General features: G+C 39.7%; 1 protein-coding gene across 4 annotated transcripts in view; it reads right to left on the bottom strand.

Annotated features, from left to right (window-relative positions):
- Positions 1-19,982, bottom strand: part of cadm1a (cell adhesion molecule 1a) — a 659,871-nt gene that overhangs the window by 24,833 nt on the left and 615,056 nt on the right. For 2 of the 4 annotated variants that reach the window (XM_074671829.1, XM_074671831.1), the window contains one exon: positions 16,584-16,616. The exons of the other annotated variants lie outside the window; for them this stretch is intronic. In XM_074671829.1, coding sequence (XP_074527930.1) covers positions 16,584-16,616 — 33 coding nt within the window. The remainder of the gene's footprint in view (positions 1-16,583; positions 16,617-19,982) is intronic. 4 annotated transcript variants of the gene reach the window in all.

Here is a 19,982-nt window from a genome sequence, read left to right as displayed (position 1 = left end):
CACGCACAGAGCTCTCTGAGAGGAGCGGCAGATGTTGACAGGGCTGTTGAGGAAATGTAGAGCCCACAATGGGGGAACTACTATTCCAGAACAAGCTATTACAAGTGATGGCAAGCCGTCAATAATTCACAGCTGTCAACAAACCTACCTCTGCAAGGACGTGGAGACAAACTCAGCTGCGCCGCGCTCTCCGCTGTGCTCTCTCTGCGTTAAGTGCTCCGCTGTAAACACTCCTGGATGCTGTGGAGCACACTGCTCGGTACATAAAGACCGGCTGCCACCAGGGAAAACTGGGATGTATGTAAACAGTGTCAGGGAGTCTCAGAAGGACGGCTGTAATTGAAATTTCATATGATGGTTTAATCACGGCTGGTTAAATAACGCTGAGGCAGTATATGTTTAGAAATGCAGCAGAAACGCCGTCCTTTAGCGAGCAGTGAGGAGCTTTGTGATGTTTGACCTTTGCTGCAGAGGTTCGACGCTGTAAACAGATAAAAAAATGCTCCAGCATGAAGAGGAAGCTCAGAATGAGTCATTTATGTAAAGATGGAGGCCAAACAGAGTATTCACTTTCTTATCACGGCCTCTCTATGCCTGCTTTGTCATGCTGTTTGGGCCGTCTTTGAGGAGCAGTGTTGTGGCACAATCTCTTTTTTGGTGCAGAAACCTGCAGTGATAATAAAATCCTATAGCAGAGCCGAGTGCATGATGTCGGCGTCTAATCCGGGCCTCACCTCAAAGGAAATTCAGACCAGCTTACATGCATGGATGGTGCCGGTGAAAAAAGGGAAAGAAAGACTCGACTACATTTCATATCCGGCTCACAGTGCAGCCAAAAGATGCATCAGCGAGTGAAACCGCAGAGAATGGATGATCTCCAGGACCGGGTTTGTGTTTTTATTTATACGCTGAGGGTATTGTATATTCATAGGGTTTTAAAAAAAAAAGAATATCCATGCAATTACAAATCCTCAGCTGTAGCTCTGGAGAAACTTTTGCTCCAGCGTTGTTGGCCAACACTTGGACCGAGGGAGAAAAATGGCACGAGAGAGTGACCAAACTCATGTGGAGCCATTTGCTGAGGGGGCTGGAGCAGCAGGATCGGAAACCGAAAAGAAGGAGCCACATTTGCTCTAGTTATTAATAATCAATTTCAATTTCCTGGATCTGATTTCCTCTTAATGTTTGCAGCTTCTCGCAGAGCACCTGATATTCTCTGGTGCTATAAAGGAGGTATTTCCCTGCAATCTGTTATTTTCTCTCCTCCACACCCAGCCAAGCTTACAAAATCTGCACCGACTGTGTCAGACGAAAAGTTACAAGACTTAGCGGCTGTCATGGCAACATCGGTCCTAAATGCAAATTATAATAAGAACATTGAAAAACAAGAGAGAGGTCGCATGCCTCGGGAGGAATAATGCCAGCTTCCAGCTCACCACCTGTTTGTCTGACAAGTTGGAGCTCAGAGAATCCAGAGAATTATGAAAATGATTATTTAGAAATGTTTCTGCTATTACGTATGTCAACCCAAGGCGGTTTGTGCTAATTGAGGCATAAAGCAGACGCAGTTTTTCACAAAACGAATGAGAAGTCGTTGCAGCTAAATTGCTGGCACTTTTTCTGATTTAAAGGAAAATTTCACCTCAAAATCATGTAAATCTTTACATTTCCAGCTGCTGTTTTTATCCATTTACTTAAATGAGATCCATTCCTAGAGGAAGTGGAAGAAACAGCCTTCAAAGGGCAATATAGTGGAGCTCCCCGCTCTCTGAAATCACAAACCCAATGAAGAGACCAAACTGGAAAAAACTGAATTCTTATCACATTTTTTTGATCTTATTTCCAGTATTACACTAGATATGAGCCACATTCGACTGGTCAGTCCAGAAAAATGTATTGTTTCGAGTTATTTAAAGACAAAATGAGGTCTGAATTGCCGTAACAAGTAAAGAAAAAAAATCTGCCAATGGAATAAGAAAAAATTGCTCAAAATTTTGCTGAAAACTAGAATAATTTCTTAAAACAAGAAACTTTTCTCTTTGTTTACAAGTAATTCAGACCTCAATTTTTCTGTAATTAGCATGAAATAAGACATTTTTCTGGACTGGTCAGGTGAATGTGGCTCATAGCCTAAAAAGCCAGAGAAATTTTACTTAAATTAAGACAAAAACACTTAATAAGACTCTACTTGCTGGACAAAACTTGCAGGAAAAAGAGTTAATCAAGAAATGTATGTGGGGCAGTTGCCTTAAAAGGCCAGAGGGTGGCGCTGTTTGTTACCCCTAAACTCCACCCGCCTGTGGAGCACTTAGCTTCCATTGTAATCTATCAGGCAAACTCCACTGCACGCGCTGCTGAAGCGCCGGCGCACACCCAGGCACGAGAAATATGCTTCAGGTCTATTCTCCAAGCGGCCACTTCCAAACCTCAAAAATTCACTGTGGATAAGAAAGCACTAGACAGGAAGTCACCGTGTGAAGTACCCAGAAGATTCCAAATAAAACACAATGCACAAACTCTCAAATGTAAATTTCCCCATTATGTTATAGATGCGTCACAACTTGAGACACGTGCATCAGGTAAACAGTCAGTCAAAGGGTCCCAGACGCAACACGACGCCACGGATGAAGAGAATCTGATCTTGGAAGTGGAGAAGTTTAACATCCTGTATGATCCCAAACATCCTTTTTATAAGGAAACAGGCAGAAAGGACAAGGTGTGGACTGACATATCAAAAGTTACGGGAGTGGATGGTGATCGTGAGATATAGCTATTCACACGAGAGCCTGTGACTCTCCGAGGACCAGCCCTCCAGCTCTCCCCCGTCTGGATTGAGCGTCGCAGCGCTGCTTCCAGTGGGGTTTGACAATCGAAGCAAGACCGCTGCTCGTCTTTTCTGTTGTGGCTCAGTGTTCCTTTGTGATTTGAAAGGAAAGTACCGTAAATGGATCTCTGCCTCGTGGTCACGTTTTTTTTAAATGTACCATTAATGAACAGTTTGTTTACATGATTTGTTTATTAAGATGCTTCTGTAGTTGCAGTCTCAGCCAAGATTGAAACCTGTGTTTCTGACTCATCCAACCCAGAGTCTCCAGCTGTAAAACATCACAAAGGCTGGGTTACTTGTAGGTGGCGCTATAACTGTCTTATACAGAAGCAGCTTTTGGTAGATCTTCACTGAAGTAGAGTTGTGCTGCTCATCTGGTGTATTGGTGAATGCTAAGAGCAGAAGTGGAGCAACAGATGCTCATTTTGTTAAAGACAGTCACAGATTGAGCAGCGAAGCTCGTAATGGTAGACCACAACGATCATAACAACGGTACTCCGGAGGCCATCTTCAACAGTTTGTGACAGGGTCACCGTGCTGGAAAAAAAATGATGAGTGGAAATAATAGAAAAATAAATGAACTGAGTAAAGAAAAAAAAGTAGGCTTAGTTCATTTTGGGTGCTGATATAAGTCCCCGTACTGATAGTAGGTGAGGGGTGCAATAAAAATAATGTTAGAAACCAAGGTGATAAAAGGGAGGATGTGGCGTGGAGGAAGTGGTGTGTGGAGGACCGGGAGGTGCCGAGGGAAACAGGGCCGAAGGAACGTGCAGAGAACTGTGGACTAACGGGGTTTAATGACAAAAAAAGGAAAAAAAACAGTAAATGATCAGTACCGGGAAACTGTTGATTTCATGCAAAAGACGTTAAGCTGCGGTGCCGACTGTGGAGGCTGTTTCCTCTGGTTGTGGACATCCCCGCGCGGAAAGGACAAAGGAGTGCGTGGCCGTGGATGTTCCTCCCGGACCTGGGTGAGGTCGTTGCTGTTGTTTCTTTTTCAAAGTTTTTTCCTGGTATACCAGTGTTTTAATTTTGATCGATCCTTTTTTTTTTATTTATTTATTTTTTTTTTTATGACGGAGATGCCCGCTGTCGTGGGCGGTAAAGAAGTGACCGGGAGAGAAGTGTTTTTGTATTTTTTTGGTTTACAATGATTTGGGGTCGTCCTATTTAGTTGTTCAAAAAAAAACGGGAGGGGTTATAGGATTTTTTTCAGAGTTTGTGTAAATAAAAAAGAGAGCTATCTTACACTATTATCGCCCAATGAGTCCCCCTTTTTTCCGATGTAATGCGAGGTTATGGGCTGAGCGTTACAAGTTTGCGTTTTAGGTCAGTTAAAACGCTGTTTCCCCTGTGAACAAGAAGCTGAAACGCAACAATGCTTTTGCGTTTCATCCTAAAACCGTTGTCGTGTAAACAGCCCTTTGTTTTTTTCTTTCTCCTTTTAAGAATCGACTGTAAACATCATCGAAGACATGGTCCATGTCATGTGAAGCACAGACAGCCTATAGCTCCATATCCACTGCGTTCCCTCCTCACTCATGGTTACAAAGCGCCATCAGGGCAGCAGGGTTGACAGTTAGTTACGTTTTCTTTTTACAGTGTTGTATTTAAAAAGAACAGGATTTGACTCTTGAAATTTCTTCGTAAATTTAGAGTAATTTCTTCCAGTATATGAGGATGTTGATTCCAGTAAACATGACCAACATCACGTATAGATTTATCTCTGCTTTTTCACTGTTGTTGTTTTCCCTGAGTTCATTTGTATACGTTATGCATGCGTCACTGAAGGCAGCTTGCTCATTGTTGGTTATAGAGGTTTAAAAAGGGGGCTGTGAGGGATAATGTGACAGCAGTTGGTGAGAGGCTGTCTGCTGGAGAAGGTGTTATCACTGCAGCAGGTAGCAGAGCTGGGCGCCAGATGGGGAGGATTGACAGTTTGGATTAATGTGAAATTGTCTCGCTGGTTTTTGTGCATCTGGTGGTCCATTGCAACTGTTTTGATAACGGAAGAAAATCAAAAAATCTAAGAAACGCACAGAAGTCTTTGCAATATTCTGAAATAAGTTTCTGTCTTAAGAAGTTTCTGGAGGACGTCTTGGGTGTTTACTGTTTTGATGTTTACGTCTCCAAGCTGTGAGAGGAAGGAAGTGTAGGGTTGAGAAGCAGAGCTGTTGACCCTGACATTTAAATCTGCCTGACAGTATATGAATATCAATGACGAGCTGAAAACCGTTGTGTTGCTAAATAACTTTGACCTCTGAGAAAAGGACTGTACAACAACTGTGACCACTTGTTGACCTGCTTAAGAGAGCTCGCTCCAGGCAGCGTCTCTGTTCAAACAGATTAAAAAAAACACACATCTGATCTCAGAGAGTCACAGGTGAGGAGGAGAATCACAACTTATTACACTTGCCTGTCTATTTCACCTGCGCCTTGTCTATTTCATCATGTGAAAGCCAGTTGGAGCCTGAGAGGTTCACTTGACTTTCAGCAGGAGGTGAGCTGAGTTATAAGAGGAGACAGACAGAGAAGGAGAGGAGGGATTTGGAGCAGGGGACCCGCGTTTGTCACCTGTCATCCTCAGTCATGAGTCGGAAAGTAATTAAAACAACATATGTGCCACATTCGAAGGAGCCAAGAAAGCTCAGCTCCAAAACACAACACGTTTCTTTGTGCTCTCCTATAAAATGCATCTTATATGAACAGCAGCTTTAACATCAAACCCTTTTCTCCCTCTTTTCACCGAGGTGAAAACTGACAAACCTGAGCCCATCATTCACCGAAACAGCAAACAAGCCAGAATCTCAATTTTGCAATGTTTCTGCGCTGACCCTGTCATTTTGACGCTCCTGCGCTCCCAAAAGAACTTATCAAATTTTGTTTCCTTTCAGAAACATCCTTCAAATATTCCACTCGGTTAACCACAGAGTGCTGGAAGAATAATGCAAAATACAGGAGCAGTAATCCTTTGTACCAGAGGCCTTCTGACTCTCTGTTCACAGGTTCACAGCATTTTAACAAGTCTTCTTTGAGAAACTTAAATATGTTTGGCGGATATGCCTGGATAATGCTGTCCAACATGTTCAAAGACACTTTCAAGAACTGAAAAGTAAAAAATAAGTTTTCTGGGACTCAGTTCTTCTCTGAAAGTCTCAAGTGCTGATCTATTTACCTTTAGTTTTAAGCTGATCTGTTCCCACCATGCTTGGATTAATAAGCTTAAACACAAAAAGTTGATTATTTCTGTATGTAACTAGTATTCTTTCACATGCTATCGAGATACTTTTCAAAAGGCAATACATGGTGTTTCTTTAGACTTAAATCAACCAATCCACCAAACAAGAGTCAATAGCCACGTTTACATGGACCCAAATATTCAGCTATTTGCTCAAACGGAAAGAATTTACCTTTGGAAAAACCTCATTCCCAAAGAAAAGTGCCAATCTGAATGGACATTTAATCTGTTTCACAGGGGTGGAATATTCCTTTCCCCAAACCGATTGAGGTATCATGTATCCACTCAGACGGAAAGTTGTCAGGGTGCGTTCTTTCAGCGCATGCTCAGATATGACATAAGACGCAACTAGGGATGCTCCTCAATTTTAAAAATGGCGGCAAGCCGTCAGCACTGGACTGCCATGGAAAGTTCGTTTTTGATCCAAACTTTAAAAGAACTGAATATAATTTCAAGCCACGATGGACGAAAAACTCGCAGTACGGAGTTACTCCATCAAGTGAAAGAAAAACTCTGATAAATCACGCGATGTTTATGTTTTTCTGCGCATGCCCTATTGACTATTCTGTTTGATTACAGCAGCACATGTAGACCAGAGATTGGAATATTCCTTTCCATGTATACTATTGTTTTTGGAAAAGTCAATCGGAAAGATTCCATTCAGAAAGACGAAAAACTCCTCATGTGACCGTGGCTAATGACAGAATCAGCGGTTTGGCATGAGCAGAGAAAATTTGGCAATTCTTTTTTATGGGCAGAACCGACAGACTCAGCTCTGCTGCTTGTTACACAAATGTTCCTTAAAAATGTGACTCCACTAAAAGGTGATATAAACAGTCTTTCCAACAATACAAGATTTACTGGTGAGAAGTATTGTTACGAAAAACAACCCACCAAAAACTAAATCCTTACTTTTTTTCCCTCTAAATTTACAATAATGTCTGAAAGTCATCCCAGATTAGCTTTGAGCCACTCATAAAAGACCTCAGGGTCTGTTTTAATTGGACTGTGTCGCCACCTTCTGGCCAAGAGTATCATATACACTGTCGTAAAGATGTGACTTTTAACTAGGGATGCACTGATCAAACGTTTCACGTCCAGATCCTGATCCTGATACCAGTGTGAAATAATAACCTGTATGCTCTACTGTGGGAAAAGACTGGAAATTTTTTAAGTAAAAGACAAAAAATGTGTACACGTGGAATTACTGAAGTTAATATTTATTTAAACTATAAGTGTTTAAATGTCAAGTCAACTTTTTACTGGATTCAACCCAACGAGGTAGGGTATTTATGACTGCAGTTACGTAGCGCTGTTGTTTGAAATGTGGTAACAAGCTAACATAAGTTTGTACTGTAATTGGAAAGAATTTCTGCAAATTTGATAAATTTTATTGTATTTTTTTTATTTTTGTATTTTTTTTAATTCCAAAAAATGACCTTTTGTATATTTTTAAATTTTTTTAATTTTTTTTACATTTTTGCAAATTTTTGGAATAAAGAAAAAAAAATTGATTTCTGTAAGTTTGTTACATTCTTAAAATTTCATAATTTTGGCAAATTTCTTAGATTTTATTTTTTTTAAAACTATAAGTGTTTAAATGTTAGACAGCAGTTTGGTCAAAACAGTGCTTCAGAATTTACAGAAATGACTACTTGATTTTAAATTTTTATACCTTGAAGACTAAATCATCGTTTAGCCTTGGTGTCAAGTTCAGACCGATCCTTTCCCACCGATTCCCTGATCCAGCTTTTGGGGGCTGTATCGGGGCCGATACCTGATACCAAAATCAGATCGGTGGATCTCTTCTTTTAACCAGGCGTGTGTTTATTTTTGAGCAAATTTTCTTTGTTCAAGTCAACTTTTTACTGGATTCAACCCAACGAGGTAAGGTATTTATCAGAACAGTTAAGTAGCGCTGTTATTTGATGTGGCAACAAGCAAATATTGTAGGTTTGGTAGGTTACGTCAGTAGCCAGCTATATGTAGCGCTACGACGAATCTGTAGGCTAACATGACAACAAGCTAACGTTAGTGAATCCTGGTCATATCCTACCAGTTAACCACCAATCAGAGCTAACGTAACCTCACTCTTCATTTTATTGATAGACTCTCAAGTTTGAACAGACCACTGCAGAATAACTGCTGACTGTGGGTTGGAGTCAACAATAGCACCAACAGATTAGCCCTTTTAGCCTTTAGCTTGTGCTCTATCTCTCTCCTGTTTATCTTTCTTCTGCTCTTCTGTCCTTTTTCTGTCTGACAGAAAATTGCCTTTGGAGAATCTTAAATCTTATCACTTGAGGGGAAAGAGCCCATTGATTCCAGCTTTATGTTCTTTCTGGAAATGATGCCTCTTTCTCGCTTTACTGATAGCTTTTATAAACTTGCAAAGTTTAAGCCCACATGGGTTCAACCAAGGCCAAGTCCTCTCGCGTTCATCAAACACAATCATGATTTTGTGCACTGCAGCCCCGCCTGTCAGGAACCTGCCGCCGTGTCCCTTTAACCTACCAATATGTTTTGAAGTCATATGTCCACAATGCCATCTGTCCCTTTGATAAGCGGTGTCCTGAGATGATCCCCACTGCTGTCTCTGAGGTCGGCAAGGACTTTCTTTAGGTCAGAGAGACAGCATTTGGAATTTGGCCAAACTTAAAGCACATCTTGCCAAATTGATTCCAACCTCAGCGCAGGACGTGTACGTTCCAAAGTCAAAACAGGGAAATACACGTCTTTTAAAAGTCTGGGGAAAATTTGTCATATTTGATAGACATCACTGCCTGCAGGTGCCTTGGCACATACTACTCTGTTAATTCAGTGACTGCCTTGTCTCTTTAATGACATCCAAATGTGACGGATTAGTCCTTGGATTAAAGGGAGAAGTCCTGGGCTTCACCTGCCACAATCCCGCTGTGAGCAAAGTGGCCATTATAGCGCCGTATTCCTCTCCACTTTTAGATCTCAGAGCGTGGCTCAATTATCCCGCTACCTTCACACACTCGCTGACAGCCGTGTTGGCAGGTGTGTCCTTTCCAGATGCTCTCACCTAGGCGGATGGGAAATTAGTCAGTGCAGCTAGCCATCAGCTAAAGCAACTGACATCTTCCACCAACATGCCCTTTCATTAAGAGTGAGGAGATGGAGACGAGATGAGAGGGGCTGGAACGCCCAAACAGAAAATATCAGCTCTTAGCCGTGGAACACAACTGCAGCTTTAAAAACAGGCCATCAGTGAAGAGTTTATTTACATCATTCAGGGAACAGGATGGGCACATGAAACAACTCATACCTGCTGTTCTTCAAGTGGGGGTGTGCTATCTATTACTGACACCATTACAGAGCATGAGAGTCTGCTACACATGCATTTAATCTAGAAGATGCGTAACAGTCCGTTATATCTAGAACAAAGGTCTTCAACCTGTGGCTCCTTGTAGCTTTAAAAAAAATGAAATAAAGAATTTGTGTTTTCTTACTGAGGGTATTGATGATTAAAGACACTGACACCCAAAAAAAATCCTGCGTTAACATTTAGTTGAACTAAATCTTCATCCCATCTGTCAATAAAGCCTGCCACCGCTCTACTTCACCTCCTACAACATCAACAGCCCACCAACTTTCCATGCACCTGTGGCTAACCTCAAGTTTTACAGCCCTGGGAAGATAACTACATCTACAAAAAGACTAACTGGAAGAAAATACCGATTTTAATTCTGTGTGGATGGATTCATTTAACTGGCAACATGCCAGCTTAATAAACACGATTGGTATGTGGCAAAGAAAACAACTAAAAATAATGAGTTTTACAAGATTATCAACATATGCTGCCATTTTCAATTATTTTTTCATAATTGTTCAACTTTTTTGCAAATTTGTTGGTTTTATTTTATTTTTGTTTTTTTTTTAATTCCAATTTTTTTTTTTTTTTTTTTTTTTACATATTTTTAAAGTTTCAAATGTTTTTGAGATTTTTGCAATTTTTTAGAGCTATAAAGAAATTCTATTTCTGAAAATTTGTTAAATTTCACAATTTTGGCAAATATGTTAGACTTTATTATATTTTTTAATTTTTGAATTTATTTGAAAATCCCAAAAATGTATTTTTTGGCATATTTTGAAAGTTACAAACATTTTTGAGATTTTTGCAGTTTTTTTTGAGTTCTAAAGAAATTCAATTTCTGCAAATTTGTTACATTTAAAAAAATTATTAATTTTTGGCAAATGTGTTTTATATTTTTTTCAGGAATTTTTTGCAAATTTTATATATTTCCCCAAAACTGAAATTTTGCAATTTTTTTGAAGTATAAAAAAAATCTAAAAGTTTCAAAAATTTTAAATTTTTTTCTTGCAAATTTTTGGAATTTAAAAAAGTTTAAATTTCTACAAATTTGTAACATTTTAGAAACTTTTAAAAGGGTTCTATCAAATTTAAGTTTGCAGACTTTTGATTTATGAGGTCTGAGTGTCTAGTTTTGTCTTGTTTAGTTTTGTCTGGAAATGCATCAGCAGGTTTATGAGGTAAAAATAGTCCATGTGGGCACAAAAAGGGTGAAAAACAACCCTGCTCTGGGGAGATGGCTATTAATGAATATTTTAAAATAAAATTTGCAGAATTTGTACCTTTGTGTGTGTATTTGCTTACCCGTTGTCATAGTAATACCAGCAATCAAGTGTCAGTATTTACCAGCATATGCAGAAAAAACAAACTAAGCACGGGGAGCAAAAACAGGCACAACTCAAGCTGCTTCCATGACACCCAGATGCTGCAATTGGCTGGAAGTTGACGACCATTCATCTTTGGTAATATCAGCTGTGTTGGGTTAATTGGGGTCCTCTGCCAATGGATATGAAGGACGACGCTCCAGGATGCTGGAGCTGACTGTTTGTATGTGCATGCTTCGTGATGCCTTCACTGACACTCAGACACATCAACGTCTGCACTGAACATGGAAGCAAGAGCAAAGCTGTTACAATATGAACACCAAAGTCTGTATGTGTGGCAGTGGACATGTACCAGGGAATTCTGGGACGCATAAAAACACAAATCTCTCCTTTAAGACTAAAATTCACTCACCAACACATCATACCAGTTCCAACGATGAATCCAACGAAAATGAAACTTAAAGATTAAAAGCACATGGCGATAGCCCTGCCCCCTCGATCCAGACTGAACAAATGAATTCCTCTTTCGAAACTTTGGCAAAATTATCTCAGCTGAACCATAATTTCTCACATTTAATTCCTGTTCGTGGTGGTATAAGGCATTTAAGAAAACTAAATCAGGACTGTGCTTTAAGAGCACATACTCAGAAATCACAACCAGCTTGGAATTTTCACTCAGTGTCTAATTTAACTCTTTTCTCTGGGCTTCATTACACAAAACGTGTCAAAGTGTTGAGAGCTTTTTTTTTTTTGTTTTGTGCCTTAGCTTTCATCAAAATAAGCCAGAAAAGATTTGCAATCAGCTCGTCTCTTCATGTCTTCATTTTCTAAGTCTGCATAGCTTCGGGCGTCTCTGCTTTTCTGCAGTTGGAGCCTTTTCTGTTCGATAGTTTTTGTTTCGAATGAGCGCCTTTAACTCTGCAGGTCTCACGAGTGAAAACGACTTTGTTCTACAAGAGCTTCTGAGAGCCAGAAGTGCAGCGGAGTTTATCCACATGCATAATAAATTCAGCCATTATGTCTGAGTTTTTCCAGTTTCTGGGTCTCTCTCTCATTTGAGCATCACAGCTAAAGCTTAATTTATAAGAACAAAATGTTTCAACACCCACTTCTCCGGTCTGCTGGCAGCTCATCCCAGAGCCTCTTCTTCTCTCTGCCGCATGTTTAATTTGTTCCCTCCTGCCCTCCACGCCTCCTCCCCTCTACCTGCTGGCCTATTTTAGTGGGAAATGGACAATCTCGGGAAGAGCCTTCAAGCTCAATAGTGTCTCAGCCTCCTCTCTCTTGTAGTCATGACAAGCGGGGCATCACCATGGTAACAGCATTTGAGGGGATATGGAGAGCCAGGCGGTCAGTGCTGATGCTTCTCTAACAGGCTCTGACTGCGTGTCACACACCGAGCCGTGGAAATATAGACACGAATGAGCGTTTCTGGACACATCAGGACTATTATTGTTATTATCTTCTTGTGCCCTGTTGGCGCCCGGATTAGAAATCAGAATTTCAGATGAAGCTTGAAGGGAGCAGCAAATTAAATGCTTGGTTTTCTGAATCAATTTGGCTCGAGAAACAACGATCAAAGTCTCTTTTATGACAGTCAGAGTCAGCGGTGGAGAAAAGTTGGGCAGAGGAGCAGCTGGGATGTTGTGTCCAGACTGAAAAACAGGCTGCACATACAAGTCATCAGGCTGGAGGGGTGAGGATGTGTCAGACACAGACTGCTCCCCCTGGTGGCTGGCTGCAGTATAGGTCAAAAAATCCATCTTCCCAGTCATTCCAGATGAGCTGTGGTTTCTTACATCTGATTGTTGTGGTTATTTGAACAGAGGATATTTTTGGGCTCCCTTTTATTCAAGTCTTTTTTTTTTTTTTTTTTTAAAGTTTCGCTTTCATTAGTTATAAGAGGTTATAAACGAGGCTTCACGGGTTGTTGACAGCTGCTGTTCTCATCCCTTTTTTCAGGGATTGTAAAATATGTTGGGAGCATAGACTGTATATAGAGTAGACAACGTGGCTCCACCATTTGCCATTGTACAGTTTTGAAGCCAAAATTCCCCCGTCACAGGCGCAGCCATTGGCAGCCAGAGTCTGTGCAGTAAAGACTGTGAAGGATTCTGGGACATTTTACCCAGAAAAAAATACGCAAGAACGGCAGCTGTCAATCATTAAACATGACGTAAAACCTCGTTTTTAACATCTTTTCACTAACTAAAACAAAAATTTCAGGAAAAAGAGGAGTTGAATACAAAGCAGCCAAATGATATCTTCAAATCACCACAATAATCGGTTGTGAGAAACATTTCTATGAGGTGTATTTATTTTTTTAAAGTTTGACCACAGCCCATCTGGAATGACTGGGGAGATGTTTTTTTTTTTTTTTAACCTATACTGCAGCCAGCCACCAGGAGGAGCAGTTTTTGTGGAGACCTCACTTCAAGCTGAGCAGGATGACGTCCATTTTTTTTAGTCTACTGTTGGGAGCATAGACTGTAAAAAAAATGGACGTCCGCTTGCTCGGCTCTAAGTGAGGTTTCCTCAAAAACTGCTCCCCCTGGTGGCTGGCTGCAGTATAGGTTTAAAAATACGGCTTTCCAGTCATTCCAGATGGGCTGTGGTCAAACTTTAAAAAATGAATACACCTCTTAGAAATGTTTCTCACGTCCGATTGTTGTGGTGATTTGAAGATATCATTTGGCTGCCTTGTATCCAAGTCCTCTTTTTTCTGAAGTTTCTTTTACATTAGTCATACAAGGTTAAAAACGAGGCTTTATGTAACGTTTAACAATGATTGACAGCTGACGTTCTCATGTATTTTTTGGGGGGATTGTAAAATATGTCGGGAGGTAGAGTCAGGAGGTGATTAGACTCTTGAAAGAAAAAAATAAATATTATTTTTGTCACCCGGCTCCACTCAGATTCTCTCTGAGTCCCTCATAGCCTCTCCTGAGCAGACTCTGGCTGCCAATGCAAGCACCTATGACGGGGGTATTTTGGCTCCAAAACCGTACAATGGTAAATAGCGAAGCCATGATGTCCACTCTATATCCAGTCAATGGTTAGACACAGATAAGACAATAAAATCCAGTCCAGGGACGATGGTTTTGGAAGATTTCACAGCTTAACTGTCATGTGTTTTTTTACTGAATGTCTTTGCTGCTGCTCTTCCCGCCTTACCCTTTTAATACATGCATATAAAAAAGTTGATGTGCTTTTTTCGCCCTCGGCTTTGGCATTCTGCATGAAAGCAGTAAGAGTGAGCCAAAACAGAAAAGTTTTGGGCAAAACATCCAACAAATGATCCAAAACTTGCCTCAAGGGCCCCTTACAGCCACTTTTACACTTTGTGGGTTCATTGGTAGGAGGAACACCTTTCATTGTTGCTGTTTTATACTTGTTTAGTGATGTGAAAATGAAAACTCAGTGTAAAATCACTTTACCGTGAAACACATGAACCTATAAAACAGAGAACTTAGTTACTCTGTAAATCCTCTGCGATGTTAAATAAAATGGCCAATGTTAAAAAAAAAAGTGCTGATGTGTAAAGTGTCACGAACTGAGCGTGCTTCAGGCTACAGAGGGAAGCACAGGGGAGCAGACAATCTCATGTGTGATAAACTCATTTTACAAAGAGATATCAGGTCAAAATGGGTTTACACCTCGGGGCTGTTAAATAAACAGGACGAGTATTTAAGGGCCTGACTCTCCGACTGTGTTTGGGATGAATTTATATTTAACTGTGGACCTCGATAACATCTGAAGTAAACGCTGTCCTGTCAACATGGCCGTCCTGTAAGATTATTGTTGGTTTTCTGGATAAGGCAGAAAGATTCATGGTTTTATTTCCTGGAGCTCTGTGCTATTATCAGAACAAAGCAGTTTCTGTGGTTTCTGTTCTTTATTTGTCATGTCTTCTCTTTACTACGTTTTTTGTTATTATATTTTTAGTGTTTAGTGTATTTTGTTTATGTAGCGATTATTTTCATTATTATTATTATTATTTGGAGATGTGTAAAATAAATTATTGATGAGTCTTTAAGGTGAAAGGGTGAGACCAGAAGTTTCGACTTCCTCTTCCTCCTTTTTGAACATGCAAATGACAAATTTGTTTGGCTCCTTGGCTGTTTTGTTGTTGTTGTTTGATTCCTTTTAATTTTGTTTAGTTATTTTTTTTTTCTGTTTTTGATATTTTTCTTGATCAATAGGAAAACAAATAGAAAGAAAGAGAAATAAGACAGCTTCTTCCAATAAAATCTGTCAACCAATTTCAAAACTAGGTTTATTAATTTTTTTTAATTTATCTTTTTATTTATTTTTTGCCTTTTTGAAAAAAAAACCTGTTTTAATTAAAAAACATGTTTTGTTTTGTTTTTAATTTAACTTTTTTTATTAAATATGTTTTGTTTTTAAATTTACAAATGTTTTGTTTTTTAAATTATATATATATTTTAATTTATTTTTTTTGTTTTTATTTACATGTTTTTTATTTACATGTTTTTTAATTTAAAAAATCTTTTTTTTTTTTTTTATTAAAAATGTTTTTTAGAATATGTTTTGCTGACATTTAAATCAGTGTTACATCATCAAGGAAGACTACGATGAAAAATATTTGTTGACGAACCTTTTCCATGGACGGAAAATAAATAAAATCTAAAGAAAAAGTTAGGCATGATGACTAAGACTCTTACGAAATATAATGGTTATTTTTGTTAACAAAATTTTTTTTTAAAAAATGACGAGATGAAAATGTTTGGAAGGAACGAAGGCCCAGAGTGGCACTGGGTTGAAATGTCTCACAGATGCTGATAACACTGTCCCTAAGCTACCTGAGCTTGTAGAAAATAGAAGAAAGAAAATATAACGCCGCCTGCAAACCACCGTCCAAGTTTATGTATCGTTATAACATAACACTTAATTATCCAAAATGAGTATCATAACATACGTTTTTACAACAGTTAGGTTGTTTTCATTGTATCTGGCTAAAATCTTTTATTTGGTCGAGAAAACTAAAAACTAAATATTGTGTGATTCAAAAGACTAAGCCTAAATCAGTTAAAATTAACGCTGCTTTAATTTAAGCTTTTATTTCTGTAAATGATATGATTCTGCAAACCTGACAACATTACAACAACACCTTGGATCTTCATGCTAACTGCAACGTCAGAGATAAACGGCAGAGTATGAGCTCTGTAAGTCCTGGAAGAATCATTGTTACTCTCTTGGTTGTGAATATTTTATTTATTTTGGTCTTGTTTACCTGTGCAAATCTATCCAAAATAGTCGTATTTTTATGCAGTTGAAAACAGTTTTTATGATGCAGAGATCCCAAGCTTATATTGAATAAAGTTTGTGAACACAAGTTAACTCATTTGTCTACTTAAGCCTGAAAATCTGGTGTCACAAAATAAATATAAAATGGAAACAAATTAAGCAAAGTGTGAAAATATGGCACATCATCTTCATCCAAATTAATGAGGCTGAATAAATGAGGTCTATTTTAGCCTCCTCCCAAAATCAGCTCGTGTTGATATAATCACGACCGGCCTCAGAGAGGTTTCAACACATTCGTGGCACCTTCAGGGAAACACCGTAATTGGTTCAGTTTTTCCCAGACTCTCTGGAAAATTTCTTATTTTTAATAAATGCAACAAAACATGTAGGGAGCTGTTACTTGAAGGGTGCTCTGTGTTCGGCTGAGGTCACATGGCCAATAGATAACTGAAAACAGGCTCACAGCTGACATTTCCAGGCCAGGCAGCCTGGCACAAAGATGTCTACTGTGCAAACATTGGCATGCTGCAGAGACAGGAAACAAGAAAAAAAAAAAAAAAGACTTAAGAGGAAAGTAAAGATACCAACCATGAGCTGCAGGTTCAGTGCTGGGCGCAGTGTCTGAGCACACAAGGAGAGGACATGGCAGTTGAGGAGGGAGGTGTGGAACAGGAGGAACAGCATGCAAATAAAGGAGAAGGAGGCAGGGAGGGGGGAGCAGGGCAAGGAGGGGAGAAAACAAATGACACTCATAAGCAAGCATTCAGAAGACCAGAACATGACAAAAGACATAAGGCTTAAGGGAAATCAAAAGGAACTAAAGGCAGTGCAGAGATAAACATAAGCTTACACACACACAAATACACTTTCCACTGCGCACACTGGACGGTCCGCTCAGAGGGGAGTGTGGCTACTGTTGGAGGAGATAGGATTGAGACTTTTGTGATGTGCAGCGGGCAGCTTTGGCGTGGAGGAAATACAGAACATCAAGAGGAAATTATTGTGCAGCGTTTCTTATATAACAGTGTTGACTTTGAAAACACTCCCTTTGACTGACGACTCAGAAACTTAAACGAGACACGATGCTGTGGCTGCTAGGTGTGGAGGAAATATTTCACAACCTTTACCTTTTGTTTAGTTTAACTTTAGAGTCACTTTACTTTTGGTTCAAGTGCAGTTTGGGCTGCATCCCAATTTTTCCACTTAGCCCCCACTGATTGGCCCAACCCGTCTGCTTGGAGTGCGCCCACAGAGTGTGGGTGATAGTGGTAGTCTAACTCTCTGAATCGTCCTCCAAATGGAGTGCTAGATCAAAATTCCCATTACGCTTGGGCAAACTGAGGCTTGAGACTTAAAACATGGTGAAGCTCTGGAGGAAAGGTGGAAAGCCCTGATTGGTGCAAAGTTTAAAAGATGGTTTCAATGTACAGACCTGATTAAAATCTTAAGACCAGTTGAAAAAATGCTAGAATATGCATTTTGCACATTTAGATCTTAATGAGGTTTCAAGTAGAGCTACAATATGCAAAAGCAAGAAGGGGGTGTGACAAAAAGACCCCAGGCTATTACAGCCAAAATCCGCTCAAAATGTTGATTTCCTGTCAGGCATTCACCAGGTCATGCCCTCCTGATGGCTAAAGCTCAGAAGCTGTCTCTTCTTGAACGTGGTCGGATCGTCGAGCTGCATAAGCAAGGCCTCTTGCAGTGTGCCATTGCTGCTGAGGTTGGAGGCAGTAAGACAGTCATTCTACAGTTTTGGAAAGATCCTGAGCAAAAAAATCACACCTGCCCTGAGCCAAAGGATCTGATTGGCTGTCTGTCAAGACACAGTGCGGTCCTCCACCCAAATAAAGGCCCTTACTGGGCCGGACTGCAGCACAATAACCATCTGACGGCATCTTCAGGAAAAGCGTTTCAAAAGCGAAAAAACTAATTCAAACATCTCGACTCCTTCAACGCCACAAAACTGCCTGTTCAGACTTTGCCCAGGGGGGTGCAAGTTGTTTAGCAGCTACACAAATTGATAAAATCTATAAAAAATTGGTTCATAAAACAAATTTCAATCCCAGGGCACTGACATTGGATATATGTAGGCAGTGAGGCAGAATTATGCATTTAGACAGAATATGATGAGCAGTTTAATGTAATCTAAGTACTTAAATATTTAAATACTGGACATTTGAAGTATTATGGAATGATATATCAGTAATGGGGAAGGGAAACGAAGAAATAAAATGTATATTTTTAATACTGAAAATAATTGGCGTATTAATCTATCTTCAAAATAATTGTCAGATGCAGCCCTGGCAAGTTGCAACATGTATGATTTGAGTTGATAGAACATCAGTTTGTTCTCTGGGGCGTTGTTCTGGGACTATTTAGCTCGTGGTGGTCCCCGAGATTTTTCTGGAGGATAAGTGGTCCCTGGTCCTAAAAATTCGAGAAACACTGGGTTAGACACTTCCAATGTTTGTTTCACACCCCAGCTATCTTAGCTTAGCAGATTAAAAACAATTTCTCAAAAAAACCCCTCTAATTCAGGATTTTCTGCTTGAAGTTTCACTGGAGAACTGAACACTCAAAGAAATGAGTGTAAATCTCCCACACAAGATTCCTATTCAACATTTTATACAAGTCCCAATATACCAAAAGCAATATGGAAAAAAAAAAAAAAAAGCAGTAGCTTGATGCTAACGTATATGGGAAATTGCATGTATATGCTATTGGTTAGCATACATTGATTTGACTTCGGCTTAAAGAGAATTTCAACTTTCATCACAGGAAAATGAAATAAAACTTACACGCAGGCTATGGCTCAATTTATTGCTATTACCACTTCCAGACACTAGGTGGCTCACTTCAGTCAATAACGTAAAACAAAAACAACTTAAGTTAGGTGACGCCATTTTTTTTTACCTATTTCAATTAAATCATGCATGGAGATACACAGATCCATTGACCAATTTCAAATTTCTAACTTCACATCCTTACGTCACTTCCTTTCTGACAGCGGAGGTCTGCAGCTGGACCCCTCTCAACAGAGGAAGACTGAAGCTAGATTGGCAGAAAATTGGTAAAGGTTTGGTAAAAGATTGGAAGGAGAGCGGTAAAAGGAAGAGATTGGCAGAGGGTTGGGAGAAGATTGGTGAACAGGCGGTTCAGGATTGGTGGATGATTGGCGGATGATTGGTGGGAGACTGGTAAGACATTGGTGAAAAGTTGGAGGCAGATTGGGAGAAGATTGGTGCTCTGATTTCCTGCTCATCCCGACCATATGTTGAAGTCGTCTTGGACAAGATATTTGCAAGTGGTCATGCCATGTGATAAGACGAAATCTGTCATGAACTTTTAAATGTTTTGAGTGGTCAGAGGAGTAAGAAGCTGATATGTAAGTGCAGTCTCTTTTCTGCCAAAGTCACTCCAAAATCAGGGGCAGGGCCTTGGATCTTGCATCCTGCCTTTAGTTGCCATTTTTCAGGGTAGTGACTCAATTTTTCAGCTTAGCCATGCCCTCTGTGGTAGCCCCCAAGAATCCAGTGTGCTGATGTCCACCCGACATGTGAGTGTTTTGGAAAAGTGGACATGATTGTGGCATTGCGTGTTTCAGAAAATTACAGAAACTGTCGGACCGAGCCACCCATTGACTCCAGCATCTGAAAGGGGCTTCACATGCTGCTTGATGGGCTCTGACAAGCACTTGGTTTGAAACCCACTTGTACTCCATCGAAAAACCTTCATGTCTCTGTAGATGTTACATTTCTGTTGCTGCAAAGAGGCGCCACGGTGCTTTTACAGAAGCCCTGGGAGATGCAAACACAACATTTATACTTTTCAGGCTAGTTTCTCTGTAAACTTTGCAAAAACATTAACACTCTATGGTATGCATAGTGATGCCAATTGATCTAAAAAAAAAAGATCAAATAAACATAATTTAATAATATAAAATAAAAAAAAAGATGAAAAATGTTTAGATTTTTAATTTTTTGG

The sequence above is a fragment of the Halichoeres trimaculatus genome, unplaced genomic scaffold (assembly GCF_033239565.1).
Source record: "Halichoeres trimaculatus isolate MK-OKI-2021-1 unplaced genomic scaffold, fHalTri1.1 fHalTri1_scaffold_6, whole genome shotgun sequence".
NCBI lineage: Eukaryota > Metazoa > Chordata > Actinopteri > Labriformes > Labridae > Halichoeres > Halichoeres trimaculatus.
This window is presented reverse-complemented; position numbering and strand designations above follow the sequence as displayed.